Source organism: Mustela nigripes, chromosome 12 (genome assembly GCF_022355385.1).
Source record: "Mustela nigripes isolate SB6536 chromosome 12, MUSNIG.SB6536, whole genome shotgun sequence".
Lineage (NCBI taxonomy): Eukaryota > Metazoa > Chordata > Mammalia > Carnivora > Mustelidae > Mustela > Mustela nigripes.
The window spans coordinates 181654-206014 of NC_081568.1; the positions used below are offsets into that span (position 1 = coordinate 181654).

The window sequence follows — 24361 nt, forward strand, 5'->3', positions numbered from 1 at the left end:
GGGCCGGGGCCTCCTGGACGTAACCCGCGTGCGCTCGTCTCCTCCCCAGGGCCAGAGACGATGATCCCGCCGGGGGAGTGCCTGTACGCCGGCCGCAAGAGACGGAAGCCCGTTCAGAAACAGTAAAGTATCCCGTCTTCTGCTTTTGCTACGCGGTCGCGTGGAGGGGTTAGGGTTAGGGTTAGGGATAGGTTAGGGTCGCGTGGAGGGGCCGGTCTCTGCTCCTTGCGAGGAGCGCCTGCCGGGGCGCCGAGAGCGAGGGCAGGTCGTGCGCCAGTGGCGCGTGGGGCTGGGGCCACAGCAGCGGAGCCGGGTCTGTGGCCGCAGGCTCCCTGCACACCCTCAAGCCTGCGGCGCCTCTCCGGATGGCTCTGGGCCGCTTTCCCCACTTGGACTGGACGGCGAGGTCAGCGCGGAGGGACGCCTCTGGCCAGAAGTGCCCATGGGGGCCCGAGACGTCCGCACGGTTTTCAGTGAGCGCCACATCCCTCTCGGCCTGGGGGAAGCCTGTCCTCGAGGACTCGCAAGCGGCACGTAGTGTGCGGCTTTGACCCCTGCCTGGGGGCCTCCAGAAGGCTTGCAAAGTAGGGAGGGGGACCGGTGGCCCTCACTCCCCAGACAGGGTCCCGCTGCTGGCCCAGGGGCACGTGGGACACTAGGGCGTGCAGTCTGCTGTGGGGGCGGGCGGGACAGGGTTTGGGGCCGCTCTGCTGTGCCCCTGCTATGCCCCTGCTGTGCCCTGGGGCTGCCCCAGCTCCTGGCTCCTCTGGCGGGGGTCCCGCAGCAAGTCCCACTGTTGGCCTCTGCGTGTGTGTGAGACGCAGCTCTGCCCAGTGCACGTGACTGCAAGGCCTCGTGTGTGGGCTGCACCCTCCAGGGGCAACTGAAGCCGGGCCTGCGTCTCTGCGGCCCCGGCTGCCCTCCCCGACCCTGGGGGAGCGCGGCTCTGCGAGAGGTCTGGGACGGAGGCCACCACCTGACAATGGTGGGGAGGGCTCGAGAGGTGGGACTCGGAAAGTGGGCATGTCCCTGAGTGGGTCATGCGGCCGCCGTGGGCTGCCGTGGGCCACCGCGGGCCGCTGTGGTGGTGCCACCCAGACTGAGGCGGGTGGCGGAGAGCGGCGGGCATCTGTGCCCGGGGCCAGGGAGTGCCGCTCGTGCGTGCGGGACAGGTCTCCGCTGGAGAGCACGCGGGCCTCAGGGCACACCATGCTCTGTGCGGGACCCTCTGGGGCGAGCGAGCTACGGTTCCTGCTTTCATTGTGTTTGCTCCAAGAACAGGGTCTGAGATAATGAGTTTTTGAGGCATTTATTATGGTGGAATTCATCTGAGTTATTGATGCTCGTCTGGTTCAAAACTCAGAGCCCCAGCAGGACCCTGTCCCGAGAGGCTCCTGCGGAAAGCAGCAGGTCCGGACACATGACATCCGTTCAGGGACGGCGTCCAGCCCGCTGTCCTTCGGTCCGGCAGCGCCCGGTGAGACCGTTTCGCAGATGCCCAGAGCTGCCCACATCATTTTGCGGCTGAGCTCCCCCCAGGGCAGCAGTCCGCCGTGTGCGCCACGCATGCCGGCCTGTTTGTGTGGGGACCACCTTCCCTGCGCTGCCTCTCTGGCTGCATCTGGATGAGCAACTTGGGGGAAGAGGGGCCTCTCCCTCGGGCGGTTCGTTTGCCGCTCACCGTGCCCGTGGGGGCTGTCTGCCCTGGGACTCCTGGGATGCAGACCCTGCAGGGCCACACCTGCCCGGGGCTGTCTGGGTCAGTCCCCTGGGACTCGGGGACACAGTGAATGACACAGACACACAGAGGGGCACACCGCCTGCCGTGGGGTGAGCGATGAGCCCCGGTCTCTGACCTGGGACACTTGTGTCTCCTGCCAGGGCCCACAGAGCCGCGGCCGGCTCTTCCTTGCCTTGCAAGAGGCTGAACACGGCCCCGCCCGGGCCCCCAGACTTTCCCGCGCGCAGGGCTGCTCTGTCCGGGGGTGCGGGCACCGGGCACGGGGAGGGCGCCACCAGCTCTGGACATTCCGGGCGTGCTTGGCTGTGCTGGAACACGCCTCCTTCCTGCCCTGTGCCCGCGCTGCATTTCAGACTTGGATCATTTTAGTTTGCGCTCTTCCCATAAGTCAGGTTAAAACCCTATCTGGATTTCCTTTCCTGCAAACAGTGTTGGTCACTTTTGCTCATTTCGCTACTGAATTGTTTGTGTTTTTGTGCTCCTTGAGTCTTAGGGCTGGTTCTATACTAGAGAATCTGTTGCAAACACTTTCCTCCAGTTTTGATTTTACCTATCATGGTCTTTGCTGTGTGGAAAAATTAATTTTTATGAGGTTGATTTATTCATCATTTCCCTTGTAGCTAATTAATCTTATATCAAAGTTTGGAAGCTCTCTCTGCTATAAGCTTATGAAGGAATTTCCAGTACATTCTCTAAACTTTTTTGGGTCTCTAATACATATTTTAAACTTTCAAGCACTTGGAATATTCCTGGTTTGTGGTCAGGGTCTGTGTCTTCTTTTCCCACGACCACCGCTTGTCCCTAATACTGTTAACAGTCGCTTTCTTCCTCGCTGGTTGGGGAGGGTCTTGGACCGTTTAGCCTGGGGACTGGGTGGGTGGGTGGTCACCAACGAGAGACCAGGGGTCACTTGGACAATCGCTAGGTGTTTGCAGATGGACCTGCCCAACACGTGCACTCGGACTGGCTCTGCGTACCGGGAGCAGGGAGCAGCATCTGGCATGTCTATGTGTCCTGACGGCCGCCATCTCCGTCCGCATGCGGGCAGCTGCCGGCTGTGTGCTTGGGAGCAGAACACCTCTCTCGGGACATGTTTTAGGGACACTGGAGGCCGGACGAGTTGGTTTTGATGTCTGTTTGCACCTGGGACATGAGCCCTCCCCACCAGCTCTGGCTGCACTGGCTGCTCTGCGGCCCATGTGTCTGGCCAAGCCCGAGGGCTGTGGGGCTGCAGTCGGCCCCGTCCTCTTCTGCGGATGGTGTGTGGTAGGTCTGTGCACGCCTGTCTGCTCTCCTGGAAGGGGTCAGCGATGGGCTGAGGAGACGCCCAAGTGCCAGGTCCTGGCTGGGAGCCCTTCTCCTGAGAGGCCCGTTTGGGGGCTGGGGAGCTGGGTACGGAGGCCATGGGGAGGCCCCATGGGGGTCTGCCTGCTCTCCCCAGGAGCTCCACAGGGGTTTGTGGCTCTCACTTTTCTCCTTGCTGGAACTGGGTGTGCGTATATGCACAGTCTGGTGTGACACGTGCAAGCCCCACGGACATCCCCGACCCCAAACCGCACCTCCAGTGTCCTGCGTGCCGTTCCTGCCTCCACCTCTGTCCAGGCAGCCCTGATGTGCTCTGTCCAGTAGCCTGCTTTGTGTTTCCAGAGTTTTCTACAAATGGAATCATGCACCATGGTCTTGAGATTCACTGGCGGCTGGCGTGCCCCGAGTGTGCTCCCATTTCCAGCCAAGCAGGGCAGCTGCGTCCAGACGCCCCACCTCACTCGGTCACCAGTGGGCCGACACTCCGGGCTCCCAGGTTTGGGCCGGTACCAGTGAAGGTGCCGTGAACGTTTATGGACAAGGCTTTGTGTGCGGTGGGATTTTTGACTTCGACAGCACAGGCCAGTTACTTTTGGGGAACCACTGCACTGCTCTCCAAGCCTCTGTGCCATCTGTGTCTCCGTGGGCTGCGGCCCGGCCTCGCGAGGCTCCCATCTGCCCTTCCTGAGCCCCAAGCGGAGCTGCGTGTCCTTTGTGGGCTGATTCATCACCCCCATTTCTTCTCTGGTGAAGTGTCTGTTTAAATAACTTGCCTTTCTTCATATTGGAGTTTCTGTTTTCTTGTTGGATTGTAGTACTTCTTCATGTGTTCTGGGTATAAGCTATTAGGGACACTTCCCCCAGTCTGTGGCGTCGCTTCTCATTTTGCTGTCTATCTTGTTTATTTTTTCAGTAATCTCTACTCGGAAGCTGGGGCTGGAGCTCCCAGCTGTGAGATCGAATCCTGCACACCTGCAGACGAGCACCAGGAGTCCCCTTCCCATGTTCTCAGTGGGGATTTTCAAAAGACATTAATAATATTGATGAGGATCAACTTATCAATTTTTTCTATTATGACTTTGAGCATGGATGTGTCTTCTGAGGGTCCTGGGACTGTCCCGAGGTCCCAAATATGCTGTCTTGTGTTTTCCTGTCAAGTTTTAGAGGAGGCTATAGATTGAGGTCTGTGGCCCTCTTTGAGTTGATTCTGGGGAGTCGTGTGAGGTGAGGCCTGGTGCTCACCTACGTTCATCGGCGTCTGGTTCACCAGCCCCATTTCCTGAAAGGACTTTCTTTCCCTATTGGACTCCATGATGTCTTTGTCAAATGAGTTGGCCAAAGATAAGTGGGTTTGTTTCTAGAGTCCCTGCTCTGGTCCCTGCTGTAGACTTCTGTCTTTCCCGTAACACGAAGCCGTCTTGAATGTTGTAGATTTAGAGAAAGCTTAAAATCAAAAGGACAGTCCTCTAATTGTTCTTCTTCAATTGGCTTCCCTGGTCCTTCGTGCTTCCATGTACCTTTTAGGATGAGCCTGTCAGTTTCTGGGAAAAAGCCCTGCTGGCGTTGTAACTGAGTGCGTTGAACCTGTCCAGGAGGTCGGTTGGGGAGCTCCCCCCCATTCTTCCAGGTCTTCTCTTTTGCTTCCATCGGAGACAGCGGCGGCTGTCTCGTGCTGCTGATGGCACTGGTCTCTCGTCCCCTGTCCCTTCCTGCTGAGTCTCTGCCCAGGGACTTGGCGCTTCCTCCTTGGGCCCCTGGGCCTGTGCCTGAGGCCAGCCTGGCAGGGCGCTCCCCCTGCACGTGGGCCTGGGGTAGGAGGGTTCCCGGTCTGGCCCCTGGGGCCGGGGAGAGGGCTGATAGGGACGCGTCAGGGGCAGCCGGGGCCGCGAGACACTCTGAAGGTGCCCTTCCAGCACCCGACCCTCCAGCAGGCGCCCCATGGGAGTGGGGTCGGGGTGGGGAGCAGTCACCACTCAGCTCACTCTCGGGCAAGGCTGAAAGGGAGGCTCCCCCCGCCCCCAGCCCTCCACAGACGTGACATTTCAGCGGGGGCCATCTGCCCATCTCCCGTGGCCTCCCCCTCCGAACCCCGTACCTGCCCCGGGTACTGCCCTGTCTCTGGGGAGACCTTGGGTGTCTTTCACTGGCGGTGGCGGGGCCGGGGGCTCTCTTTCCACCAGCAGGCGCCGGCCCTGCTGGAGATGCTCTTGGTCCCCAGGACTCCTGCCGGTTTACGCGGAGGCCGGCTGCATGAGGGATTCGAGGCAAGTGCCTCATTAAGGAAGAAACCCAGCGGAAAATGAAAGACTGGGCAAAATACCTGTACATAGCACACTGGTCAAGGACTTGCATCTGGAAGATAAAGGACCCCGTAACCGGACACGAAGAAGACAACCCAGAGTGGCCTGGGGGGCCCAGTGGTGGAGCGTCCGCCTTCGGCTCAGGTCACGGTCCCAGGGTCCTGGGACGGAGCCCCGCGTCGGGCTCCCTGCTCAGCGCGGAGCCTGCTTCTCCCTCTCCCACTCCCCCTGCTGTGCTCCCTCTCTCGCTGTGTCTCTCTGTCACGTAAATGAATCTTTAAAAGAAGGGAGGGAGGAAGGAGAAGAGAAGAGAAGAAAAAGAAAAAGACGACCCATGAGAAAAAGGGCAGAAGACTCTGGTAGACATTTCTCCACAGACACCTGTGGGAAGACGCGCTGCACTGCTGGTCGTCAGAGGAGCCCAGATGAGGCTGCGGTGAGATGCTGTCCCTCCTGTGCAAACAGTCGCTCTGTGGGAGAAGGAAAACTGCGTGTCACGGAGGAGCCGGACCACGGGGTGTTGGTGGGCAGCTGCTGCGGCCTGAGAGCAGGGGGGGTTCACACACAGTCTTTGCTCGAGCGTCTCTGCGGCATTCTGGACGGTGCCCTGAGCCCGTCCTCTGGGGAGCGGGGATGTGCAGTGCGGTCTGTCCATGCCGCCGGGAGGGGGACCCACGTCCCAACCAGTGTCACACCACAGTGGATCCAGAAACACGATGTACATGGAAGATGCCGGACACAAATGGTCTCCCACTGTGGGACTCCAGGTGCATGAACAGTCTGGGACCGCCGACCATGGAGACGTTCGGCCGCTGGGGGTCTCCGGGGGCTGGTGGTGAGTGGGTGCAGGAGTTTATTTGGGCAATGGAATGGTTTGGACTTGCTAGAGTTGTGGCTACGCACAACACTGTGAAAGTCCATTTTGAAATGGTTAGTGTTATGTGAATTATACCTCAAAAGAACAAAACCAAGGGGTGCCTGGGTGGCTCAGTGGGTTAAAGCCTCTGCCTTTGGCTTGGGTCATAATACTGGGGTTCTGGGATCGAGCCCCGCATCGGGCTCTCTGCTCAGCAGGGAGCCTGCTTCCCCTCTCTGTGCCGGCCTCTCTGCCTACTTGTGATCTCTCTCTGTCAAGTAAATAAAATCTTTAAAAAACAAAAAACAACAAAAAAAACACCAAGAACAGGAATGAAAAGAGGGACAAAGATGTGGCCTCGGGCCGGAGCGGCAGACTTTCATGTGCTTTCTGTGGTCTGGGCCCTCAGACTCTGCAAAGCAGGTTTGTGCTTGGGGTCTCCTGACAGACAGACTGTTCGACCTCTCCATCCTCATGACAAGGAGGAATTTTCGGCCAGAAGACACTCCAGCCCCTAGAAGCAGCAGGAGCCCTCACGCCAGCCAGGTGCCGTGCCCCAGGGAGGGATGGCCCTGGGAGCCAGGCCGGCCCGTTCCCGAGCCTGCCGGCGGCCCTCCCCATGCCAGCTACTGGACCCGACTCATTTGGCTTCAGATGCTTTTGTGTGCGTAATGTTTACGAAGGGCCTGTAGACGAAGGGAATGTCATCCCGGGGCCTCAGACAGGCGGATGAGGGAGGTCACTGGGAAGCGGCTGGGGTCTGGGGTCAGCTCTGTTCCGTGAGGGGGTGGTGGGCAGGGAAACCGGGGCCAGGGGAATTCCCCTGTGGGGGAGAGTGGCTCGGTCGTGGGACCCAGGGCTCCAGCCGCCCCCCCCCCCCGGCACAGCCCATGACCTCACGGCCTCCGATGGGCGAGTGGGGCGGGCAGGACGGCGCCCAGGCGTCCTCCGCGATGACTCTTTCCTCCGACCCTTTCTGCCCTGCGGCCCGAGGGGCTGGTCGCACCAGCACCGCAGGTCCTAACAAGGTCATTGGTTAAAGCTGAGCACGTGCAACCGGGGCCAGGGTCCTCCTCCGCTCCGGGGAAGGTGCACACAGAGAGGTCAGGAAGTTTGCCGGAGCCACACAGCTGGCTCGCAGCCTTGCTCCCGAGAGGCCTGCCCACTCCGGAAGCGCCCCTCTCGGTGATGGGGCCCCCGCAACCTCGTGTGCACAGGGTCAGGAGACTTTTTTAAAATGTTTGTATTTATTTATTTGTCAGAGACAGAGAGAGGACGAGCGGGATCTTGGGGTGGGAGAGGGAGAAGCAGGCTTCCCGCTGAGCAGGGAGCCCGATGCGGGGCTCGATCCCAGGACCCTAGGGCCACCACCTGAGCTGAAGGCAGGCGTCCAGCCCACCAAGCCACAGGCGTCCCAGCATCAGGGACTTTTGTCCTTCTCAGTGCCTTTTTCATTTAGAAGCTGATTGCATTGTAAGGTCACTTCTAGGGACGGGTTTGCAGCTCGCGGGGGACGGACGCTGGTGGGGAGCCCCGAGTCTGACTGTGCGTGCTTCCCCACAGGAGGCCAGCCACGGGGGCCGAGAAGTCAAACCCTTCCAAGCGGCACCGGGACCGCCTCAACGCCGAGCTGGACCATCTGGCCAGCCTGCTGCCACTCCCTCCCGACATCGTGTCAAAGCTGGACAAGCTTTCTGTCCTGCGTCTCAGCGTCAGCTACCTTCGCGTGAAGAGCTTCTTCCAAGGTGAGTCTCTCGCCTGCGCCCACGTGTGCCCGTCTGGTTATCTCCTGTGTCCATGTGTGTGTGTCTGGGAGTCACCTGTGCCCGCGTGCTCCCAGCTGGGGGTCACCCGTGCCCACCTGGGACTCACCTGGGTCCCCCCACTTGGTTGGGACGGGCCAGTTTGCACCCCTGTCTTCAGGGGTCAGTCAGAGGAGCGGTCACTGAAGGCTGAGGAGCCAGAGCGGCCCTGCGGGAGGGGCTTTGGAGGGCCAGGTGCGTCTTCGTGGGGCAGCAGCACGGCACTGAGCTCAGGAGGCCACGTTCCCCTTTTAGCCGGCGTAGCTGTCGGGCAGCCAACCTCCTGTGTTGCTGCTTCGCGTGTCCTGGGGCTGCTGTGACCAGCCCCTCTGCTAAGGGGTGCCAGGCGTGTCAGACCCTCGCTGCCACTGTGTGTGGGGGGCTCTCCTCCATCAGATGCTCTGGGCCGGGCCTTCTCCCTGTGGGCCGGCTCAGGTCCCGGGGGAGAAAAGGGACTGTCCCCACCCTACTTCAGAGCTTGTGACTGTCGCCGTCATCTCGAATGAAGTCTGAACTTCTTACAAAATCATGACCTACTCCGTGTCTTTGGGAGTCAGGAAAATGCATGAGTGAAGTGGGGGGAGCGCTGGGGAGGGGCGGGGGCTGCGGCCAAGCCGAGTCCGGTCTCTGCCTGGAGACTGCGGGGTCGACCTCCGCATGGCTTCGCGTCGCTAACAAGATGCCTAGGGCTGCAGTGAGGCCATCTGGCCGAGGCCCTGGGCCGGTGTGACCCCGGCGTGACCCCCGGCGTGACCCCCGGCGTGAACCCCGGCGTGACCCCCGGCGTGAACCCCGGTGTGCCCCACCTCCACACCTCGGGGAGCGGCTGGCCATGTGACGGGCCAGGCCCGGACTCCTTGTGGACCCAGACGTGTGTGAGGGGTGACTCAGCCGCTTTGTGTTGCCCCCAGGAGAGGGAGGGCAGTTTTCCTGAGGACTCAGCCTGTCCTCAACCCCGACTTCCTCCGGAGACCGTTGTGAGGGAAGGTGAGGGTCTGTGGAGAACTCTGCCTGGTGCGCGCAGCGGGCTCCCCACCGTGGCCTTCGTTTCTCTTACAGACCCTCTGACCGCAGCTGGCCTCAGAGAGCCTGCTCTGCGTGTGAGGGCTCTACACGGGGCTCCCTCCCACCTCCCGCTGATGTCCAGAATCTGGGAGCCCACTCACGTATGCCCTTGCTCTGCTCTGGGCTGGTCGCCAGCCGTGATGGAAAGGCTACCTGCCCTGGAGGCGAGGCCGCCCACACGAGGCCGGGTGGCCATCGGGTCTGCTGGGATAGGGGTGGTCCTGGGGACTGGGAGCCACGACATCGGCCATGCCAGGACCTCTCTAGGGCAGCCCCGTCCCCTGGGCCCCCATGCTTCCCCGTGCTACCTACATCTTTCGTCCCTGACACGGGCCTGTGGGACTTCCCACAGCCCAGGCCTGGGGTTCACCCAGCTCTCAGCTGGCGGACTTCTCAGGGGTGGTGAGGGGCAGGTATTAATCGCAGGCTGCGCTGAGGCAGCCCCCACCCCAGGCTGTCAAGTGTTGGGCCCCTCATTGCCAAGGACCTGCATCTGGATGGAGACTCCTGGGTCAGGGCCCCTTCCCGGGGGACAGAAGGATTCAGTTCCCCTTCCAGTGGTGCTGGGGGGTCCCCAGGCCCTCAGGCGACAGTGCCTGGTGCCCCCCCTGGCCTCCACCAAGAGCCCCTCGTGGCTTTCTTTCCTCCATGGGGAGCTATATGCCGGGCAGATTGCTGTCCCGGAGCCTCCTCCCGCAGGTCACGTTCACCACCGCGTGTGAATGCTGTCGTCATTGTCCTGTGCAGTGTCCACACGTCTGGCTCCTGCCTCTCTCTGGAAGCTCTGGTGTCCAGGGTTTGGGGTTCTCGGTTGCCCGCAGCCTCAGGTCTCTGATGGGCCAAGAACACCCATATATCAGAAGGTGGTACCACCCTGCGCTTTACGGTGGGACAGTATCCTTCCCAGCTTCCGTGTTCTGAGCAGAAGTTGAGAGTAACAGCTCCTCAGGGGTTTTGAATTACTTTTTAAAATGAAGAATCAGCAGTGAGCCAGCCAGTGGGGCCTCCAAGTGCACTGAGCCAGCTATGGGCTCAGTGCTGGTGACTGGTCCTGGGCGCTTCCAGGAGATTAGGGACTGTGCCCAGGTTTCTGTACCTGGGTGGGGGCACTGTCCAGATGTCCCACAGGCCCCTCCTCGTGCCCCCTTGGGGAGGCCTCGTCCCCGTTCCCAGGGCTTTTTGGCCAGTCCGTCTAAGGTCAGTTTGCTGGGGTGAGTCGGGACATGTTAGCAGTTGTGCAGCACAAGAAGGTCTGTGATGTGATGAGGGAGAGAGGTGTGCAAAGTGTGGTGGAGAGCCGTGGTCCCCAGACCAGCCTTGGAGAGGTGCTTCTAGCACTACTGGTGACTCCAACTCCCACTGAGGCCCATTTGGACAGGGGGGGCCAGGTTTGGGGCCACCCGGGGTGGGGCTGGTGGCTTGCCTCCTCCCGCTGGCACAGCCTCGCCGACCTGACCTCCTGCCCGGGCGGTTGGGTAGGGACTGGGTCACCTCTTCTCTGGGCGGATCTAGCTGTGCCAGCCAGGCCAGGCTTGGTGGGCTCAGAAAGACCCCAACCCAGAGTTCCCAAGAGTCTAGGCAGCTGTCCCAGTACCTGCCTGAAGGCCTCACTCTTCTTAACCAGATGCTACCCCCCACCTCATGCTGATGCAGGCGATGGCCTCCAGGTCATCTGAGCCCACGGGCCCATCGAGGTCCTGGGGCAGGCCTGTGAGGTCCAGCTCACTGCTACGTGGCCGCCGTCCTGGCTGGCTGTCGAAACAAACTTGATTTCTCCACCATGCCTTTTCTACCAAGGATTCTAAAGTTTGTGATCCCTTCAAGCTGTGCATTGTAGAGGAAATTCTAGAAACTTTCTGGGTTCATTTCCACTGTGCAGTGAGAAAAAAAATCAGGCTACAAAAATTGGATCTTAATCTGCGCTTCCTGACTGAGAAATGGGCGAGTTAATTTCATTAAAGCTTCCATAGAACCTTACCTTTGGGAAGGACAGGACCTGGAGCGTTTCAGTGTCCAAGGGTAATGAGGCCTCAGAATCCGCCTGTAATGTTGACTCTCATGTTGGCGTTGGAGGGTTTGTGGAAGCAGCAGGGTCTTCAAATTTTACTTATCTGGTTTCTGCACGGGCGGTGGGCCAGTGCTTCCATTAACCCCTCTGCTCCCACACAAGACTGGGATTTTCCACTATTGTGAATGTCACTGTTCGCAAAATAGGAAACTGAGAGCTGACAGACGGCGGGCAGGCAGGGCAAGAGGAGAAGCAGAAAGGGCCCTTGTGGTGGGGCCTGACCAAAGCTGGTTCCTCCAGGATGGAGAGTCCCAGGAGCCCCAGCACCCCATCCCTTATGCCCAGGGGTCCATCAGGGCCCTTCTCCCCAGGTAGAAGCCCAGCAGCGTGGGCTCCTCCGGGGACTCGCTGGCCAGAGGGACAAGGTCCTGTGGTGGAGAAGCACTGCTCATGGGTGACGGAGAGCCCGAGGTCTGCCTGCTGCGTCCAGCCCGTGCGTCTTGCTGACGGGAGCATCGAACACAGACGGGTGTCAGAGAGGGCGAGCGGACAGCACCAACAAACAGCCCAGGGAGGAGGGGAAGGGGAGAAGGAGTTCTGGCTCTCGGTGGGAACGTGGAGCTCTCTCGCCCTGGGACAGGGCAGCCCGTGCACCTCCACTGGGCCTCCCTGCCATTCACGAGCTCTGTGCTCAGCCCGTGGGGTCTGGTTCCGCACACACGCCGTGGAGTCCGGCAGGGGTGGGTATGAGCCCTGTCCCCCCCAGGGGAGGCTGTGTCCAGAGCCTCAAGGGAGGCCGGGCTGGTGAAGCAGGTTCAGGGGCAGCGCTTCTTCATGGTCTTGTCACGCACGGCGGAGCATGTGTTTACTGCACCTGCTTGCAGCTGTCGCTAAGCGTACCCTTCTCCCGGTGAGCCTGTCCCAGACTGGGTGTTCACACCCCTGGATGCACACCCTGAGCCCCTGACCCCATGTGGCTGTGTTCAGAGATGTTGCCTCTGGGAGTATTAAGGGTTAATCTGGCCGAGCGTGGACCCAACCCCACAGTGTCTATCTGAGCAGAGTCACCAGAGGGCTCTCCCTGGGTCTGAGCCGGGAAAGGAGCTTTCAGAAGACACGGAGTCTCCTGGCGCCCTGACCGGGAGCCCCAGCCTCCAGACTTGTGAGGGGAACCTGTCTGCTGTTCAGACACCGGGCATGATGTCGTCTGACGGCAGCCCCAGCTGACTGAGGGGGGCCAGGCGGGGGCAGCAGGGCCAGGACCTGCCTCCTCTCTCATGGGGAGCATCGCCCGGCTTCACCCCCAGGGACGTGGACACGCTCACTGCCGCCGCCTCCCTGCTCGTCTGCTCCTAGAGCTGCCTTCCCTTACCCCTTCCTCTGCGTTGGCAGCTTTTCTGGAAGACAGCTCCCTGGGCATTTCCAGCAAAGACGCCGTCGCTCTGTGTCATTCGGGATGGAGCCCCAACACCTGTGCCACCGGCTTCTGAGCCCTGCTCCCAGCAGGCTCCCGTAGCAGTCATGGGTCACGCTGGGTGGTTCTCTGAGCCATTTTAGGTCTCCCGTCGGACCTAAGTCACTTCCAGGACGAGGAGCCGGCATCACTGGTCGGGGCCTGCGCCGACGCGCTCCCGACACCCTCCCTCCGTCCTGGTTCTCACGTCAGCTCAGGACTGAGACGGAGCCAGAACTTGGGTCAACACGAGACAGCTTTGGTTTTTTCTTCCCCGCCCCAGCAAACACCAATTTTGTGGCTGCCCACCCCCCACCCTGCCCCGTTCCCCACTGCCAGCCCGGGAAGAACCAGGACAACCCCGATGTTTCTGGTCCAAAGAGTTCAGTGTCTCTCCCCTTAACCCCCAACACCCCTCCTCACCTGGGCTCCCTAGGCAGGCTGCGCTTGGTGTTAGCAGGATCTGTCTTTCCAGTGTGAGCTTCTCCCCGCCCTCGTCTAGGGCTGCCGCAGGCAGGAGGGCTGGTGCTCGGGTCGGGTTGGGTCGGGTGGTCGGCTGCTTCTCCTCGTGGTCCTGCGCCTGTCGTAGCTGTGGTTTCCTACCCTTCTGGTTCAGAGCAGCGGCAGGCAGAGAGGCGGGGGTCCAGTGGGGTCCCGTGTGGTCAGCATTGCCAGCAGGCAGGGCTCGGTGGGGAGCCGGGGGTCTTCTCCTACACCTGGTGCTCCGTCCTCTCCAGCTAGTGCCTGGCACCCGATTTCTTAGCCTCAGGTGTCATTCGGGGCCTCTAAACTCTTCTGTTGAGGCCCCTGCTCGTGTCTCCAGGAGTATTTGGAGGATTTGAGACATTCCAGGCCAGTTCTGGGGCACTGTGGCCCTCCCTGCTCTCCAGGAAGTGCACACTTTGGATACCCCCCAGGTCGGCAGGCGGCACTGACCACGATGGTGCCGCCTGGGTCCTGCCAGGAGCTTCTGGCCTTGGTCCTTAGCATTTCTTTCTTTCTTTCTTTCTTTCTTTTTTTTTTTTTTTTTTAAAGATTTCATGCATTTATTTGACAGACAGGGATCACAAAGCAGGCAGAGAGGCAGGCGGCAGGGGTGTGGGGGGCAGGCTCCCTGCTGAGCAGAGAGCACGACTCGGGGCTCGATCCCAGGACCCTGAGATCATGGCCTGAGCCGAAGGCAGAGGCTTTAACCCATGTCATTTGCATTTCTTGAGTGTAGAGAGACAGCAGCTCCCAGGGCCCCCACCAGCCCCAGCAGCCACATGGCAGGCCTTTGTAGAGGTCCTCAGGAAGCACCTCTCACGGGGCACAAGCTGAGGATAGAGAGCTCTCGCCAGCCTCCTTGGGCAGGTGGGGGCATTGGACTCACAGCACAGCCCCTCCAAGGAGACCCTCCTCCCAGGCTCAAGCATCCTCTCCTCTCACGGCTCCCTGGCCACCCTGCCCAAGTCCCCTGGAATCTCCTTTTGGGACTTGGATGTACATGGCACCCTGTTCTTTTGGGGCCTCCACTCTTGCAGACAGAACGAGTTCCGTATGAACAACCTGTCACCAGGAGGACAACAGAAGAGCCGCCATGGTCCCTGTGCCCTGGCATGTGGAGTCTAGTGGAGAATTCTGTACCAAATTAATGGTTTTTCTGTTTCCAAAAGTACAATGGACCCATAACCAGTCAGTCTTTCTGCTGACAGACAACAATGCAAGGTAAATGGTCTGAAACCTGTTACGACGTATCAGTGCGACCGCAGGAAATTAAGGAATACTGAGAGACCAAAAGCTAAGCAAGGCCAAGGGGGTTGATAAGAGGAAATCTAAAGGCGGGCCTTGGGGGGAGGTGGGAGGAAGACCAGAGACGGGGGACTGGGTGGGCGGGCTGAAGTACACGCCGTACAGAACAGTAATTCTTTGTATGGTAGGAACAGAACCAGAGAGAGAGAATAAATTCCTAACCACAAAAGCACGTAAAAGTGGAGAGAGACTTGAGGCACAAACGTCAGTGGTCCATGTGTCGATTTCCTGGGAAAGTTGGTGAGCTGATTCCTCACACAGTGTCCGGGTTAGTCATCAGGACGAGAGAACTGGGGTTTCCTCTCCAGCTAGTGTAGAGAGAAAGTAGAATGAGAAAATGCAGTCAATCAAAGAGAAAAAGAAAAGAGAGATATGGAAGCATGGAGTAGAAAACACAAAATCCCAGTTATGCCACAAATTACAGTAAACGTGGATACACTGAACGTGCCGACTACAGGACAAGGGTCGTTGGAGCGCGTTGCTGCATCAGCTTACAAATGGCCTGGAAAGGTGCTAATGAAAGAAATCTGATGAATCCATTTTAATGTAAAAATTTGAATTTTGGTTAAAAATATTACTGGAGGTCATGAGGGAGTCTCTAGATAATGATTTTAAAAATTTAAATCAGTTAAAATTTTAAATTGAAAAAATCTTATCAAGCAATAAAATAATTTAAAATTTGAGGGCTTCTAGTAACATGACCTTAGAAATACAAAACAGAAATTGACAGAACTATTCAGAAAAATACATGAATTCATCATCACAAAAGGTTTTAAATAATTCTTTCAGTATTTAATAAATCAAATGAATACAAATCAGTAAAGGTCCCAGGAGATTTCAATGATGCAAAAAAGTGAATCTAAAGGACACACTTAAAACACTGAAACTACAGAGTTCATGTCTTTTCAAACCCACATGACATTTGTAAATATACTGAAAACGTATCAGTCCATAAAGCAGGTCTCAATAAATTTCAAAAGACAAAATTATGACAACTTCATGTTAAGACCTCAGTATGATTGAGCTGGAAGTCAGTAATAGAAAGATGACTTGAAAGCCTTTGTACTTGGGAATAAATACACTTGTAGCTAACTCATAAATTAAAGAAGAAAGCATTATGGAAGGAAGAAAATATTCACAAATCAAAATGTATAGGATGCAGCTAAGGTAGCCCTCAGATAGAAATGAACTTATGAGTTTGTATATAAAAAGTAAAAGTGTAAAATTAATGAACTACTTGGTTTACTAGTTCTGATAAAGAAAAGTAAAATAAGGAGAGAGTCAAAGAAAGAAAATAATGCAGGGGAAGTGAAATACAGTAGAATCCATCCACAGTGATAGAACTTACAAAGATCTGATGAGACTGAATGGGGAGGAAAGAATCAGCAGTACAGGGGGCGCCTGGGGGGCTCAGTGGTTAAGCCTCTGCCTGCAGCTCAGGTCATGATCCCAGGGTCCTGGGATCGAGCCCCGCGTTGGGCTCTCTGCCTGCCTCTCTGCCTACTTGTGATCTCTGCCTCTCTCTCTCTCTGTTAAATAAATAAATAAATCTTAAAAAAAAAAAAAAAAGGAAAGAATCAGCAGTATGAGGATGTAGAGAGAACATGCTTCTAGATGCCACAGATATTTAAAAGGTAATTCGGAGGGGCATCTGGGTGGCTCAGTCATTTAAGCATCTGACTTTGGCTCAGGTCATGATCATAGGGTCCTGGGATCAAGCCACACATCAGGCTCCCTGCTGAGTGGGGAGTCTCTTTGTCCCTCTGCCTCTCCCCTATTCATGCTTTCTCTCAAACAAATGAATAAAATATTTAAGAAAGGATAATTTGAGGTATTAAGAACAAATTTATGCCAATAAATTTGAAAACATAAGTGAACCCATGGCTGAAACTTTGGCTTGTTAAAATTAACTCAAGAGGAAATAAAAGCCCCAAATAGTCATATGACTAATAAAGAAGTTGAATCAGGGGGCACCTGGGTGACTCAGTCCATTAAGTGTCTGACTCTTGGTTTCTGCTCTGGTCCTGATCTCACTCACAGTCGTGAGATGGAGCCCTGTGTCGGGCTCCACACTCAGCACAGAGTCTGTCCCCCACCGTCTCCCTCCCCTCTGATCCTCCCCCTGCTCGTGCATGTGCACGTGCTCTCATAAACAAACAAACAAACAAATAAATCTTTTTTAAAAAATTGAGTCAATAGTTAAAATCTAGGCCTGGATGGTTTTAAAGCAATCTCCACCAAATATTAAAGGAAAAATCATTCCACTCTATACTGAATTCCTGTGGTGCTGCATTAGAATTAGAGGCTGTGGTGTAAGCTCATGGTTTTCAAAACATATAGACATAGATGTGTGTGTGTGTGTGTGTGTGTGTGTGTGTGTGTGTTTGCTCTGCCCTCTGGCAAAGGCCAGTGGAGCAGTGAGCACAGCTCCCATTCTGCTCTTGGTTTCTAGATGCTGCTCACCGACAAAGGAGCTCGGGCTTCCTGCTGGAGTCAGAGCAGGGACGGCACAGGTCAGCTTGGAGCACAGGTCTGGCTCAGGGTCAAGCCAAGGGTCCTGGGGCTCTGTGCTGTGCGCCGACTCTCGTTCTGGGTGGCACCCACGGCACGTCTCATCTGGGTCATCTCCTCCTTCAGCCTGGTCTAGCGTCGTGCCGCCCCAGGCCCTGCCGGTCAGAGCTGACCTCCAGCCTTGCCTGTGCGTACCTATGGAGGCAGATGGCGTGACCTCAGCTCTGCTCTTCCCCATGCTACGCCCAGAGGTCAGGGGCAGAGGGGAAGCAAGGGAGCTTAAAGCTCCCTGAATGGGGGGGAAAGAATCAACAGTATGGAGGACGTGACAAGGACAGATGCGTATCGATGCCACAGATATTTAAAGACCCAGGACCCTTAGCTCAACCTCGAGCCAGAAAGTGACCGCAGTGCTCAGAGAGGGTAAGAGACAAGCCACGGGACACAGCTATCCCAACAGGGCTCTCACTGACCAAGTCTGGACCAGTTCATCATTAAAATGAATAAGGAGAGTAATAGTTCATGACCCAGTGAATAAAATAGGGTTCCATAAACGCACCTTGATACAAATGAATGAGTGAGTGGTGGGGCCGACTGCTGATAGGCAGGAGGAAGGGCTGTGGATAGGGGACTGGAGGCAGAGGGGCATCACAAAGTCAGTGGTCACTAACCATTGTAGCAATAACTCAGGCAGGAAATGTGCTAAAATCAGTGCATCAGAGTGGGGTCAGAAGTGGGATTATCGTGGTCTTAAAACTGTCTCCCAGCAAGGTACGCATTCATGCCTAAGGAAGAGCTTAGAATGGAGAAACCAGCTGTCCCAGGCGACCAGCTCTGACCCCGCTGACGGCGGCGTGCACTGGGGTCATGCGCCACGCACCAGGAGGCAGAGAAAAACACGTTTTCTCTTGGGTCATGTTCCCGCTGAGGAGGGCTAGACCTTGGTCTAACCAGGAGGCAACAAACACACCCAGATGGTTTGCAGAGTAACTGGCGCTGGTCTTCAGGGTCAAGGTGCTGGAAGGTGGGCAGACCAAGGACACTGGGGACAGAGGGGCCCCAGCTGAGAGGGTGTTTGTGGCACAGTCGGTGCAATCTCCAGGCAAACGGAATTTGTGCTGTCTCGGAGCGTCTCTGTAAGCTGGACATTGTCTCGGAACAGCACAGAAGCTGCGGGAGAGGAAACTAACCCTGGAAAGTTGCTCTGAGGCGTGCATCGTGGCCGCTCAGGAGCGGGACCAGGAGCGAGTCCCTGGGAGACTCGGGGGTGCTGGCGGGCAGGGGAGAGGCCAGGGTCGTGGCACACGCCTGCATTTCTCAGGCAGGTTGTGTCGGCACTTGGCATCTTCGGGCGCCCAGTCCTTTGGTCAGGACAGACGAGTCAGCACTTCCCAGACTGGGTCTGACCGTGGGACAGGAGCATTGTGCGGCGGGACGGGTGCTGTGGGGCACGAGGTGGGGCCACAGGGACTTCCCTGACAGCCCCGCACACCTGCTGGGCTCCCTGTCTCGCAGCTGAGCGCCCCCCCCCCCCCCCCCCCCCCCCGGGCCCCCCCTCCCCCTGCGGGGCCCCCCCCCCCCCAGTCCCTCAGGCTCTTCAGATCCTTCCTTGGTGTGGCCCCCAGGCTGCGTCCCCCACCACACCCGTCCCGTCCCGCCGCCCCACACTGCTGGCACAGCCTCCCCAGGAGGGCAACCCCCAGAACAGGCAGGGATGCCCGTGCGAGCCCGTGAATGAGCCCGACCTGCGGAGGCCCCCGCGCACATGGCCTCCACTCCTTCCAGCCCGCAACTCTGGCCCGAGTGACGCCCGCTTGGTAGGAACCGCTCACTTCACCGTGACGCCGACGGTGACTCACACGCGAACTTCAAGTCGGATTATTTGCAAAATCAAGGTTGTGTAACTGGAGGCTTCTTTATAAATTTATTATAAATCCATTCTTTATCCATGAATCAGATGTTCTCTGGCAGCTTGCTCCTCCCGGTCTTGGACCCCGGGGGCCTGTAGGTGCAGCACGGGGGCTGCTGGCCGAGAGGCCACCGGGCATGCCCCCCGAGACTGGCGCTGCGGGGTCGCAGCCACCCCCCCCAACCCTGGGGCTGTTGGCGCCGTGGCCCTGCCCCGCGGCGCACATGGGGGTCTTCCCCTGCACACTGTGTGCTTAGTCCCCGACGGAGCATCTGACTTGAGAAGCAGCAGCTCCCTTTCCGGGCTTGTCTGGTTGGGCTTCATGGTTTCTGGAGCTCGTTCCTCCAGCCGTGCGGAGACTAAACCCGCTGCCCCGTGGCTCGGCTGTTCCAGACCCTTCACACCGGGAGAGAGCCTGGGTCTGCCGCGGGCCGCGTTCCCTTTCCTGTTTCTTCCCGGAGACCTCTTTTTGGTTACGTCCTGCTCTGGGGACTGGAGGAAAGAGAGCATTTTCTCTGCATTTTCTCCGCAGAACATGGGCCCCCGTTAGGCCGCGCGGCCCCGAAAGTGGTCACACGTGTTGTTTCCGGCGGAGACGGTCGGGGGGCCTGTGGCCTGTCTGCGGCGGCTCCGAGGAAACCCGCCTCCGGTGCTGCTTGTTGAGCCGTGGGGAAGTGTGACATCTCCCGCCGGCCTGCTGCCTTTTGGAAAGTGGGAGATGTCTGTAGAGAATCCCAGCGCGACGGCGTGCGTCTCACACTGCTCTGCTGTTCTCCAAACGCGGTGCCTGCGAGAAACGTGCGTTTGCGAGAAACGTGCGTTTGTTCGTACTGCTGATGTTTTCCTTGCGTCCAGAACTTGAGGCTTTCGATGGCTGCTCTGGTCACTCCCCCCCACCTTGCGAGTCCCCACCTGCCCGGACACTTGCCCAGGGCTGTGGACTCCCTCCCCCGCGCAGAGCCGTCAAGACGCACCCCCACTGTGGGTCAGGGAAGGCCACGGAAAGGAGCCCTCCCTTCCTCCGACTCACGCTGTCCAGACCCCAGCACAGAGCGTCCTCGCCCGGGACCTGCTCCCTCTGTCCCCCGGCCTGGGTCTCACGCGCTGGGTCCACCCACCTGCTTGGCCAGCCTGACGCAGCGATGAGAGAGGCGAGTGTCCGCCCAGTGGGCCCTGCCTCTGGGGGCCCCTGTGTGTCATCATGAAATCATTTTGTCCCTCACAGAAGGGGACATGGCCTGGGTGGTCCTCACCGGTGTGGGGAGACATCCAGGCTCAGATGGAGGGACCCCTGGGGAGGGGAGGCCGGAGACTCGCCCCTGCTCTGTGCTGCCCACGGGGGGTCTCTTCTGGCCGTGCCCGCACCCCCAGTGGAATGCCGGTCCTGTGACCCTCCCCAGAAAGCCCCATCTGTCTGCAGAGTCGGAGCAGATCATGGATGGAGGCCCTTCACGGGGGGCTGCGGGAAGAGAGCGCAGGGGAGCGGCACGCCGAGCCCTGCCTGTCTTCAGAAAGTTTTGTGTGCCCCGCTCCGGGGGACAGGGCCAGCCCTCCTGCTCTGTGGCTATAGATGTCCCCGGAAGGGGAGAGCCCCGCCCCCAGGAGCAGCCTGACAGGCACTCTGTCCTGTGCAGCGGGGGCTGCCCGTCTTCTGGGGGCACTGGGGGTGCTCCAGGATCCTTATCGTCTGGGTCCCTCCCCAGACTCCTGCCCTGACCAGGCGCCTTTCCCCACACGCTGGGCGCCCCTGCTCTGCCCACTGTCCTCCCAAGGGCCTTCCCAGAGCCACTCTGTGCCCCGCGGCCCTCCCAGCCTGCCCCAACCCGGCTGCTCCCCACGGCTCACCTCCCCTCCGGGGCTGGAGGAGGCTGGGCTTGTCGGGAGACCCCGGTGGTGTCCCAGCTCCCTCTGACCCTCCCTGGGCAGAAGCGGGCGAGCCCCTGACCCCAGAGCAGCACAGACCACAGGCCTCTGAGGGAGGGAGGTGAGCGGACCTGTCCTGGCCTCTGGGTGCAAGGCCAGCCTGTGCCACAGGTAGCGGGGCAGCCAGCACTCACCTCTGTGAGTAGTTCAACGCCCTTGAGGGTCACTGTACCCCTTTCTTCCAGCACGGACGCCCCTTCCCCTCCAGAGGCCAACCGAGGAGTCCGTTGTTCAGTCCTTGGAAGGTGAAGGAAGAGATGACACCAGTGAGGCGCCGGCCGGTTCATTTGCTCTAGAAACAGCAGAGGGGTCTATAGACCCTGTTAGGGCGGACCTGTGCCCTCCAGGAGGGGCAGCGACACACCCACCACGGCCCTGCTCCTGGGAAGCATGCACTCCCCGCTGACTCTCTCTGCCGGGGCCTTGGTCTGGTTGGGGAGACTCAGTGTTGCGAGAGGCAGGCCAGCGCTGCGCAGGGCACCGTCCGCTTCTGGACACACGTGGGCCTGGGAGAAGCCTTGCGTTTGGCCCCAGAAGGGAGCCTGGAGGTGGGTGGAGCTGCTGACCTCCCCTCGCGGTGGACCCCACATGCTGCACCTGTCTGTCTGCAGGTGGGCGCCCTGACCCCTAGGGGCCTGCACGTGGCATATCAGGGGTGTTGGACCTGCTTTACAGGGGAGCGGTGGCTCCCGGGGCCTCTGCTCTAAGTAGTCTGCTCCCTCAGCTAAGCACGCCTCCTGAGGGGCCTGGACGGAGGTTAGCTTCTGATGAGACGTAGCTAGAAATAGAGGGTGCCCCTGCTTCCCCTCTGCCCCTGACCTCTGGGCGTAGCATGGGGAAGAGCAGAGCTGAGGTCACGCCATCTGCCTCCATAGGTACGCGCAGGCAAGGCTGGAGGTTGACCGGCAGGGCCTGGGGCGGCACGACGCTAGACCAGGCTGGAGGAGGAGATGACCCAGATGAGACGTGCCGTGGGTGCCACCCAGAGCACGAGAGTCGGTGCACAGCACAGAGCCCCAGGACCCGGGGCTCGACCCTAAAGTAGGGCCAGGCTTTACCAGGCATGTACTCCATGCAGCTGGTCTGTGGACATGGACCTGCCCACGCAGGACCTGCTTGTGGCCAGAACTGGGGTTTCAGTCCAGCCTCCAGTGGGGCCCCTGGCTTTTCTCTCCATCACCTGGGTGGCAGGAGTCCAGCCCCAACCCCTAGACAACTTCCTGCCTCCCACATTCAGTGTCCCTTCCGTCCTCGAGCACCTGTCCTGTCTGCCAAGGACTCGACTTCCCCCGAGCTGGGAACAAAGTGGCTGCCACCTTCTCAGCATCACAGCACCGTCCAGAGGCAGAGGTAGCGGAGTTTCCGAGCTTCTCCTCCACCAAGAACACTTGGCATCTCTCACTGGCCAGCCCCAGCACCACGACCTCAGAGCAGGCCCTGTGGTGGAACGCTGGGCCCCAGGGGCACGTGGTTTGGCCCACGCTGTGAGGGAAATGTCCCATGTGTGAGGGAAATGGAGGTCTCTTAGCGAGGAGGGGGGTGTGCTGGGTGGAGGCTGGCCAGGTGCAGGCAGACCCCGTCCAAGCCTTAAAGGGAAGCGGCCCCTTTCTTCTTAAACTCCCCCTGCTTCCCACCTGTGTGTATCCAAGAATGGCCACTGTCCCCACATGTCTCCAATTCTCTCTGCCCCAAATGGACTTTCTCAGGGATGTAAGAGATGGTTGAAGTGAGACGCCCTGGGGTCCTTGGGGACTCAGAGTTGGGGAGGAACTTAGAGGACAGAGCGGCGCTGCTTCCGTCAGGATTCAAGCCAAGCTGTGAGCCTCAGGGAGTCCATGCGTTTCTGGGAGTGGGGGGCTGGGCCCGTGCCCCGCTCCCTGCCGTGTGGCCCTGAGCTCCGTGTGCTGAAAGCTGGACTCCGGAGGATCTCCAGCTGCTCTCCAGAGTCCAGGCAGGGCAGGAGGCCTGGCTGCCCACGGGTGGGGCCGGTGGGATGTGGTCTGGTAGGAGCCAGCGCCTGCAGCCCGGCCTCCTTTCTGTGAGCAGGACAGCGTCAGAGGCTCCCAAGGGCCACGGGTCACTGGGCACAGATGGGCCTCCTGACCCCCGGCTGGTCCCTGGGGGCTCTTACACCCTCAGCCCTGGCGTGTCTCTCCTCCCCGGACTTTCCTCTTCGACAAGCCTTTGAGGGACCCATGACAACCCACACTTCCACCGGTTCCCCAGAAAGACACCCTGTGCCCCAACCCGCTCGCCGCGAGCTCTTCTTGACCCTTCAGTCTGGGCGATCAGGGGCCCATGCAGGGCTGACAGGGACCGGGTGGTGGGCTGGGCATGGGGTGGGAGCCCTGTGGGGACCTCCCAGGGCACACCCAGCAGGGGGGCTGGGGGTCTGTCTGCAGAGGCTTCCGGGGGGCAGGGGCAGACCCTGTCCACAGCCCAAGCCCCCTTTCAGGCCAACAGGTGAAACGTGGGGTCACAGGGGAGAAAGAAAGAAGGACCCAGGAGAGAAAGGCCACCCCAGGGCAGCGTGGAGCTGGGAGGGGTCGGAGGGACGGCCACAGCCTGCTCACTGCCCCCGTCCCCCGAGGCCGCCCCCCAGCGGAGCTGCTAGGCCGTCTGTGAATGCGGGGCTCACAGATAAGGGGACAGCGGGGCGCTGGCCGGGACCCTAACACCCATGGGAGGTTGCTACCCTGTCTCGGTTCCCGGAGGGCCCCTGGACCGGGTGGGGGGGGGCTGGGAAGTGAGGGGCAGATGCTGTCAGCTCGCAGGGACTTCCGGGAACGCTGGCCCCCACCCCCGGCTGCAGCTCCGCATTCGGTTTCTTTCTGTCTTGCCACAGGCCTGGGGGTGGAGAGCGCTGGCGGCTCTGCTCGCACGCGAGGCCCTGGCCGGGGTCCAGGTGGCTGTCACTGCAGTGCTGACGCTGACGGCCTCATCGCGTGACAAGAGCCCAGAGGAGGCCCCGCCGGGCGTGCCCCGCCGGGATGTGGCTGCGGAGGAGGGGAAGTGGGGGTGCCCAGATGGGGGGACACGCCACACCGGGAGCTGGTGTCCTTGTGCAGGACGTGGTGGGGAGGGGAGAGGTTGGGGGCCCCCTAGGTGGGGGGCATGTGACGCTGGGGGGCTGGTGCCCTTGATCAGGGACATGGTGGGGAGGGGAGTGAACTGGGGGTGGCCCCACACTGTGCCTCTAGTGGGCATGGGATGGGGCCTAGCCCAGTGAGTGTGTTCGGGGGTGAGCATCCCACAGCACCCCCCTCATGTGCCGGGGCTCCCCCCACCCCAGCCTCACAGTTGTGGGAATCCACAGTCCCCACAGGGTCTGCGGGGGCAAAGAGTAGGGAAGCAAGTATTAGCCCAGCCCCTCACCTCTGGTCCCTTAATCTGAGGCCATTTGGGGCAGGCTGGGGGCAGGGAGCTGCTCCGAGCGGAGGTGAGGCGGAAGGAACCTGCAGCGGAGTTTGCTTTGCGGGAGGCTTGGCAGCCTGGGTGTGTGTGGGCGGCCCCGGGGGCCCTGAGGTGGGGGTCCTGTCCCTGTCCCACCTTCACTGAGGCCCAGATCTGCCCAGGTGCTGCGCGGGCTCTGCCCTGGCGGGGAGCTGTGGCCTCCCTGGTGTGGCGGCGGGACAGGCCCGTCTGGGTGGTCTGGGAAGCCGGGTCTGGCTCCATGATGTCATCTAGGGGCTGTGGA

At 59.5% G+C, this 24361-nt stretch overlaps 1 protein-coding gene across 2 annotated transcripts in view; it reads left to right on the forward strand.

Annotated features, from left to right (window-relative positions):
• The window catches only part of AHRR (aryl hydrocarbon receptor repressor), a 78340-nt gene that overhangs the window by 10889 nt on the left and 43090 nt on the right, over positions 1–24361 (forward strand). For both annotated transcript variants that reach the window (XM_059416792.1, XM_059416793.1), the window contains exons 2-3: positions 50–122; positions 7766–7947. In XM_059416792.1, coding sequence (XP_059272775.1) covers positions 61–122; positions 7766–7947 — 244 coding nt within the window. In that variant the 5' untranslated portion in view covers positions 50–60. The remainder of the gene's footprint in view (positions 1–49; positions 123–7765; positions 7948–24361) is intronic.